At 42.6% G+C, this 9,576-nt stretch overlaps 1 protein-coding gene across 1 annotated transcript; it reads left to right on the forward strand.

The window, feature by feature from the left end:
- Positions 1-728: 728 nt before the first annotated feature.
- LOC147971127 (uncharacterized) lies at positions 729-1,172 on the forward strand. Its single transcript, XM_087523834.1, has one exon. The coding sequence runs from the start codon at positions 729-731 to the stop codon at positions 1,170-1,172; it is 444 nt and encodes a 147-aa protein (XP_087379960.1).
- Positions 1,173-9,576: the final 8,404 nt, after the last annotated feature.

Raw genomic sequence — 9,576 nt, forward strand, 5'->3', positions numbered from 1 at the left:
TTTACCTTAATGATCTTTGGTAGTTGCGGATGCTTACTAGAGTTCCAATCATAAGTGCATATGATCCAAGTACGGAAAGTATGTTAGCTCATGCCTCTCCCTCATATAAAATTGCAATAATGATTACCGGTCTAGTTATCGATTGCCTAAGGACAAATAACTTCTTGCGTGACAAAAAAATTTCTACTAAACAACTAAATTTTATTATCTTGCAAAGTACTCATAGTTTTATCTTGCTAAGTACATCTAGTTTTATCTTGCAAACCTATCCTATCACCTACAAAATAGTTTCATACTTGTTCTAGGTAAAGCGAACGTTAAGTGTGCGTAGAGTTGTATCGGTGGTCAATAGAACTTGAGGGAATATTTGTTCTACCTTTAGCTCCTCATTGCGTTCGACACTCTTATTTATTGAAAAAGGCTACAAACGATCCCCTATACTTGTGAGTAATAAGAGGACGAAGAGAACGGCGATGATTCCAATGAGCATGAATTCCAGAAAGCCATAGAAGCCATGTGCATTGACGGAGCTGCATCTTTGCACTCCTCTCACCGTCAACTTAAGCAGTGGGTGCGTGAGGTCAATGCAGCGAAGCCAGCAGTTGCCACCCATAAGCCACTCAAATGGTCCAACACGCCCATCATTTTTACGACGAGGACCACCCTGACTGCAGAACTGCGTGCCGTTGTTGGTTTCACCGACAATACGCAACCTCAAAGTGACAAAGATGCTGGTTGATGGTGGGGCTGGCTTGAACTTGATCTCACCATATGTGATCAAGAGGCTGCAAATTTCTAATGAATATCCCAAGAAGACAGGCACATTTCAAGGGATCAATCTAGGAAGAAGTCAGCCGAAGGGAAAGATCACACTACCGGTGACATTTGGCAGTGAGCTAAACTACATGACGGAGAAGATCGTCTTTGACATCGTCAAGATTCCATTGCCATATAATGGGATCCTTGGCCACCCAGCATTGGCTAAGTTCATGGCAGCATCACACTATGCCTACAACACACTGAAGATGCCAGGGCCGATGAGCGTCATCACCATAAATTCTGACAAGAAGGATGTGATCATTTGCGCTGATCAACTCTACAGGGAAGCAGTTGCAACATCTGCCGCCAAGGCACTTACTCGTGCCGATAAAGCTCCCGGGGGAGAAGAGTAAGAAGACCGGCAAGACCTCTGACAAGGACTCCGGAAGTGCACCTCTTCGGAGTGATGTGCTCCAGTTGAGGATGTGCCAGAGAGCTCTGCCGGCAAGAGCAAGAAATCCAAAGCAGCTCCACCGACAACTAAGAAAGTATCTACCAAGGAGGAGGACACGGATGGTACTTTCACTATAAGTTCCACCCTCGATGACAAATAGGAAAGCGCGTTTGTTCTCTTTCTGCGGGCGAATGTTGATGTGTTTGTGTGGCAACCATTTGACATCCCCGATGTTACCAGGGAGGAAATTGAGCACCACCTCATTGTCTACCCTCATGCATGGCCCGTCAAGTAGAAGGCCAGGAAGCAAGCTTTGGAACGACAACAGTTCATTGTCGAAGAGATCAAGAAACTACAAGCAGCAAGCCTAGTCAGAAGAGTCCATCAATAAAGCATGGTTGTGATTTACACTGACATCAACTGGTCAAGAAACATGGTTGGCCAATCCAGTTGTAGTGCGCAAGGCAAATGGAAAATGGAGACTTTGTATTGATTGCACTGACATCAATAAAGCTTGTCCAAAAGATCTTTTTTCCTTGCCGCGCATCGACCATATTATGGACTCCACTGCCAGTTGTGATTTACCCTCTTTCCTTGATGCTTATTTTGGTCATCAACAGATTTTCATGTCCAAGGAGAATGAGGGAAAACCACATTCATCACTTTGTGTGGCACATATTACTTTATACGTATGCCTTTCGGATTAAAGAGTGTTGGTTCTACATTTGCAAGAGCAGTCCAGATTGATTTTGGACCCCTGCTGCACAGGAATGTGGAAGCATATATGGATGACATAGTGGTCAAAACCAAGGACAAAGCAACCCTCATGCAAGACCTAGAAGATACGTTTGCAAATCTGCGTAGGATCAATTTGAAGCTCAACCCTGAGAAGTGTGTGTTTGGCATTCCATCCGACAAGCTTCTCGGGTTCTTTGTATCTCAACATGGAATTGAAGCAAATACCAACAAGACCAAAGGAATTGAGTAGATTGAAGCACCAAAGCGCGTCAAGGATGTGCGTCGTCTTGCCGGCTGCATTGCTGCATTAAGCAGGCTCATCTCCAAATCTGTTGAGCCTACCTTGCCGTTTTTCAAAATTTTGAAAATGGCAGGTCCAATGAAATGGACACCGGAAGCGGAGGCTGCGCTGCAAGATTTAAAGAAGTACCTCTCCTCTGCGCTAACACTAATTGCGCCAAAGCCACAAGAGTCGTCGTTGCTATATTTCACGGCAACGAATCAAGTGGTTAGCGTTGCACTAGTGGTCGAGAGGGAAGCTTAAGGCGAAGGAGCAGCTAATGCAGAACTGTCAAGCAACAAGCCGGAATCCTCTCCGGCAAATCCAAGTGTCGACAAGTTAAGTGCAGAACAAGCAGATGTAACAGAACAACAAGTAGTGCCGAAGAAGAAGTTGGTGCAGTTCACCCTGTGCAAAACCGAACCGGAAACAAAAAACCGAACCAAAAAAAACCAAACCGAACCGAATTTTCGGTTTTTTCAGGTTACGGTTTCAGTTTCAGTTTTCAATTCTAGAAACCATTTAGCATTTGGTTTTTTCGGTTAGAAACCGAAAACCGTTCGGTTAAACCGAAATAACCGAAGTTCGCGTCTGTGTGCGAGAATATGGTCTGAGCCCTTCACCACCCTTTGTTTTATAGCCATCCGCTCATCCTGCTGCAGCTCAATAAGCGAGGTGGTACTAAATCTCTACAGCTCGAACCAACCAGAACCAGGGCACATCACATGCGATGTTTATTTGGGCTCAAAGTATCCAGCCCATTCGCCATTCGGCCACTTTGTCTAGCGATCCACCACGCGCGGTGTCATCCCAGGCAGTCGGTCGCTAAAAAAAGGGAGTTGATCGCTCAAAAAAAGGAAGGATTGACCTGGGTTGAGGGCTCATCACCGCGTGTATGTGCAAGATTTTTCTATGATTCCATTTTCTGCTTCCTCCCTCATTTAATAAATCATATCTACTGCCATTTAATCAAGACCAAATCATGTGGACCTCCAACACCTACCTAATCCCTCGTATCTGCTGCTACCTAATGCATACGACTAAATCATGGCTGTCATCTAATTACCCAATCTACGTACACATTTCTCACAAGAAAATCTAACCTACATACATGTCATGAACGAAAGTGTGTGACCAAATAATTTTTTGTTGTATACAAATTCGCGTCAACTTTGGTTATTTTGGTTATTACCGAAACCGAACCGAAAGTAAATGGTTATTACCGAAACCGAACCGTATCTACGTATAAAACCATATAAACCGAAGTATAAAAACCGTATAAACCAAAAACCGTATAAACCGAACCGAATCAAACCGAAAAAACCGAATGCACACCCTGAGGTGCAGTGACCAGTTTATTTTGTCAGTTTTCTTCTCCAAGGGGCTAGGTCAAGATATTATGGTGTGTAGAAACTACTTTTTGGTCTTCTCATGGCCTCAAGAAAGCTGCACCACAACTTCCAAGCACACCAAATCACCGTCGTCACTCGCTTTCTGATGTGGAGGATTTTAAGAAATCCAGATGCAACCGGCAGAATTGCGGAGTGCGTGTTGGAATTGTCAAGTTTTGATCTCAAGTTTGAAAGTACTCCAACCATATAGAGCAGAGCTTTGGCAGAGTTCATTGTAGAATGGACGCCAACGCCAAATGAAGAAAATCAAGACACTTCTCTCCCCGGCAAGGAAGCAACTCAGGATTGGATTATGTACTTTGGTGGGGCTTTTCCGCCGCAAGGCACCGATGCTGGAGTGCTGCTTGTCGCACCCACTGAAGAGCACCTCAAGGACATAGTTCAAATGCACTTTCCCAGGGAGAAAGCAACAAACAACATTGTTGAGTATGAAGGGCTACTTACTGGTCTCATGATAACTGTAGACCTTGGAATCAGAAAGCTCATTATCAGGGGCGACTCACAACTTGTTGTGAAGCAAGTAAACAAGGATTATTAGAGCCCATTGATGGAAGCATACATTGGTGAAGTGAGTAAATTGGAAGAGCACTTTGATGGATTGCAAACAGAGCACATTCGTCGTGCAGAAAACAACATCACTGATGATCTGTCAAAACGTGCCACCCTCAAGTTACCTGTGGAACCAGGGACTTTTGTGTTCCATTTGACTCAGCCATCCGTAACACCACCAACAAGGTAGAATAAGAGAAGGAAGTTGAACACCGGCAAGTACTTCCTGGCAGAGTTCCCAGCAGCCATCGACAAGGAAGTTGCCGGAGATAACGCCAAGCTTGCCGGTGAGTAGCAGACTCCGACAGGATCTCAAGTCCTTGCCGTTGAGACTAACACTCCTGCGGTTGAAGATATGTCTTTAGTCCTTGTCGTCGAGCCACAACCTCCGACATGGGCACAGGAGATCATCCAGTTCCTTCAAACAGAAGAACTTCTTGAAGCGCAAGAAAAAGCTAAAAGAGTAGCCCATCAGTCAAGTATGTATCAGTTCATGGACAACGTTCTGCACAGCAAAAGACCAAATGGGATGAAATTGAAGTGCATTTGCCGAAAAGATGGACAGAAGCTGTTGGCAGAGATACATTGAGGCATATGTGGCTCTCACATAGGATCAAGAGCCCTTGTCGGTAAGGCATTCCGACAGGGTTTCTATTGGCCCACTACTCTCCAGGATGCAACTGCATTAGTAACTAAGTGTGAAGTGTGCCAATTTCATTCGAAGAAGTCACATCAACCAGCACAAGCTCTTCAGACAACCCCTCTCTCCTGCCCTTTGTTCGCACACGAACACGTCACCGTGTACCCTCGACGCTGGGGGTGATGCACCGCAGCTCGCGTCAAAGGAGATCCGACCGGCAGCGCGATACGCAGGACAACCGGCAGACGCTTTTGTAGACCCGAAGCCCCGCTTGCCCGGGAGGGACCCCGTTAGGACTCGCGGCGGCTATGGGCTGCTCCAGGTCGATTCGCTCGCCCCTAGAGCCTTGTGATTCCGCAGCCCTCCGACATGAAGAACTAGCAAAGAACGAGAAGAAAGATACAAGGGAGAGATAAAAAGTAGATGAACACGAAAAAGTAGTAGATGTGTTTATTCGATTGGTGTTGTTTCAATCGGCCGTCACCCCAACATATATAAGAGGCGGCTGGACTTCCCGTACAAGCAAAAGATTCATCTAGGCTTTCCTTACAAGAAAATTACATCAATTCACGTCCAAAACCCTAGTCAACTTCGGATTGGTTTATCCGAACTTTCCAAAACTGTTCGGTTTAAACTAGTTGTACCTTGTGGGTCCTTTTTGTGGTTGCAAACAACCTCGGATGGAAATGAGTCCAAAAGCAATCTTGACCATTTCGACGAGACGAAAAACTTTTATGTTGAACGTTTTTTCATCAGAGGTTATCTCGAGGGTCAAATCGCTCGTGCAAGACAGCTAATTATTCACGCAGCACATCAGACATACCCACATATGTGTCTGGTTCCGGGCGTCATATTTTTGCTCACTGGAGGGTCACGCTGTGCGGGCTCTAACTTTTGCATATGACCTTGGATTGAGATGATATTTATATCAAAATCGATCGTTTCGACGAGACGAAGACAATTCATGTAGATCAGTTTTCAATATGGGACAGTCTTGGGGGTGTAATTAGCCGAAAAGTTTTCTAGATACAAAATCTCAGTACTTCAAACACAACTTCGGCCTTAGAGATGAGATCGGATGGCTATGAACCAAATATCAAAGTTTATCCTTTTGATGATACGAAACTTTCTCACTTTGAGAACTTTTTCATTTGAGGCCATATTTATTAAGTTCTCGGCCGTGTCAAAATCTGGTGTCAACACATGCCCCCCCTGTTTTTCGGCAAACTTGTGTGCCGAAAAATAACTTGCACGATGATTTTTCTAAGGACGATGTCAACACTCCATCGGCCATTTTGCATGTTCTTAGGACGATAAGTATATATCGGCCATTGCTTGTTTGAACCTCTTGAGCCAAACTTGGGTGAAAACTTCTCAGCTTCTATAACAATCCGGTGATAAGGTTCCATAGACCAAAACCATCCTCCGAACCATATTGTTCTCCCTTTCACTAGGATTTTGCAGATAATCAAGAATGAACTTCCTCCAATCCTTACTTCGCCTGCATAAAAGTTTCATTAGTGGCCGAAGCGGTGGGCTTCTGTTCGGCCTTACCTATATTGACAAGACCTAGCATCGGCTATTGATAGAAATGTAATACACCATGGTTAACATAGTAGCCGGATGCTTGCTGTGCCAACTCTTTCGAATTGTCATGTCTAGATATATGAACAATTTTAAAGCAACCCAAGGTAAATCTTGCATCTAGACATACCAAAAGATAAACTATAAGTGATTCGTCAAAACGTTGATAACCCTTGGATATTTGTTGCACTACTAATAATGAATCACCGGAAGCCTCAATATGTATAGCACCTATAGCAAGGAAAAGCTCCAATCCGAATAACAATGCATATTCGGCTTTGATCATTGTGCAAAAATATTTTAAGCGGCATGAGGCTTCAAAAAATAGCTTCATATGGAGATAAATAAACAACACCAACACCTTGGCCGTTGTTACAAATTTAACCATCAATATATAATCTCCATGGTACTAGATAGATCAAGCTAAAAATAATATTATGCATGATGTCAATATGATGCTCAATAAAAAAATCAACCATGATTTGGCCTTACGTAAATTCTGAAAACTAATAAGCCAAAGCACACCCAATCAAAACATAAGTTCACTTTGCAATTTTGATGAATTGGTCTATGCATAATATCTTCAATGGCATCAATTTGACAAATTCCTTTGCAAGGACTTATCTCAATCTCTACTCAGACTAAGGACGATGTTAGAATACCACACCGGCCATTCTTAGATATTCTTAGGGCGATATATAAGTATCGGCCATTCCCATGAGGTTCATGTAGAATTCACCCACCAAAGTATGTATAGCCGAATAAACAAATAAAATAGCAATAAAACATTTCAGCCCTTTTGTATTAGCAACAAAAACATAACTAATCAAATGTATAGTGATTTCGTAATACCCTGTCATGATATAGAAAATTATGTTGCATCCATGGAACAAAATAAATCCATGGAGGGTAATTGATCATACCTATGGATGAATTCCATGGAAAAGGCATCAATGGCATGGTTGAAGAAAATGAATGATGTGCTAACCGAAGATTTTGATGTTGTGATGCACACCTTCGGCTTAATTGTTTGTTGCTTCCATTCTTCTCTTTCTTCACTTTTATTGTACTTATTGTAATAGAAGCATGCACATCCTTTTTTTATGATTGATCCTCTAGGGAATCCATGCCATGTTCCTCTGTCTCAGCTCTTGTGCACTAAGATTTTGTAATTCTCTCTTTTGCCAATACGATAAACCGAGTGGGCATCTTGGTTGTGATTCTATTTTGACCTTGTGCACTCTCAACTTCTTTTCTTCAGATTTGGCACTTTGACTCTCAATAATTGGTTGCTTCGTCTCATTGCCTTCAGTAGCCAATGTCAACACTTTAATTGGCTCTTTTTCATTTGAGATCAAATCTGAAGTTGCACTCTTACGACCATCTCTTTTAACACGGTAAACTTGCTTGACCACCTCCTTCTTCTTCTTTGAGCTCTAGACCGATTCTTTATGATTGAAACGGTCTTTAACATGTGATTGTTCAAATGTTGATCTTCTCGAAGCTGCATAATATTGATGAGATGGTCTAAAATAAGATGGAGAATGTGCCCTTGTATCATACCTGTCCCATGATGGATATGAATCTACACGAGCATAGGGAGAAATCCAGGACATTGGCATTGGCAGCCCAAAATAAGGATATGAATATGTTGCATGAAAATGTTCACTTTTCCAATACTGATCCTCATATTTGCGCCTTGGGGGTGATCTTGATGCCTTTGCATTAGTTGGCCGATAAGCACTTTTCTCTTCACTCTTATTTTGATATTTATATAATAACTGTGCAAAAGTGACCTTGGATTTCTTGCACTTGTGCTTATTGCGGCCTTTGTTTCCTTTGGTTGTGCTTGCACCGATCTCTTAATTTGCTTGATGCCCCCAGTCCTTGGCGTCTCCATTGTAGCTTCGATGGAATTTTCTCCCTCAAGATTATGTTCATTATGCTCTTCAACAACTTCTTTACTTGAAAGCTTAATCCCATCACCTGCAGTTTTTACCTTCTCTTTAAATGGATCGGCTTGAAGTAGCCGATGCAAAAACTTTCTGCCATCGGGACCAATCGGAATAGACTGGTGATCTCTTGGTGTCTCAACAAATTTCAGTCGTCCTTTATCAATGGCTGATTTAACTATTTGACGAAACATGTTGCAATCCTCAAAATTATGCTTGGACGAATCATGCAACTTACAATACATTCGTCCCTGGACAGATGGCTCAACATGGTGATCAAGAATTCTAATATAATTATTTCTCAACAACAAATTAAATATTTGATCACACATGCTTGAATTGAAGGTAAAAATTTTATTCTCCATCCGATCTTGTTGTGAGAATGGCTTTGGAGTTAAGCAAATGAATGGTTCAGATTTTGCATCACCCCATTCGGCTTTGCATTGTGTTTTGCACTCTATCTCTGATGTCTTTGGATAAGAAACTATACAGGCATCGGTTTGCTCAGAGGATTTTAACCTTGGCTTTAAATTTCTGAAACGAAAATAGTTAGAACATACATGTCTCAATTGAGACCAAGTGTAAGCCAAGTAAGAAATAAGCAAAGCTACCCAATTAGATATGAACTTTAAATAAAGCAATGGAAAAAGCTTTGGCTGCAGTAATAAGTCACTATCGGTCTCTTTGAATGGTACAATATATTGACCGATATGCTTAGTAACAATTTTATTGCTAACAAGTAAATTGCCCTTCTTCATTGGTCTTTGAAAATTACTTATTAGAATTTTTCTAATAGATGCATCTGTTGGGGAACGTAGTAATTTCAAAAAAAATCCTAAGCACACGCAAGATCATGGTGATGCATAGCAACGAGAAGGGAGAGAGTTGTCTACGTACCCTTGTAGACCGGAAGCGGAAGCGTTAGCACAACGCGGTTGATGTAGTCGTACGTCTTCACGGCCCGACCGATCAAGCACCGAAACTACGGCACCTCCGAGTTCTAGCACATGTTCAGCTCGATGACGATCCATGGACTACGATCCAGCAGAATGTCGGGGAAGAGTTCTGTCAGCACGACGGCGTGGTGACGATCTTGATGTTCTACCGTCGCAGGGCTTCACCTAAGCACCGCTACAATATTATCGAGGATTATGGTGGAGGAGGGCACCGCACACGGCTAATAGATCTCAAGGATCAATTGTTATGTC

Source organism: Triticum urartu, chromosome 5A (assembly GCF_056163025.1).
Source record: "Triticum urartu cultivar PI428250 chromosome 5A, HENAU_Tu73, whole genome shotgun sequence".
Taxonomy (NCBI): Eukaryota; Viridiplantae; Streptophyta; class Magnoliopsida; order Poales; family Poaceae; genus Triticum; species Triticum urartu.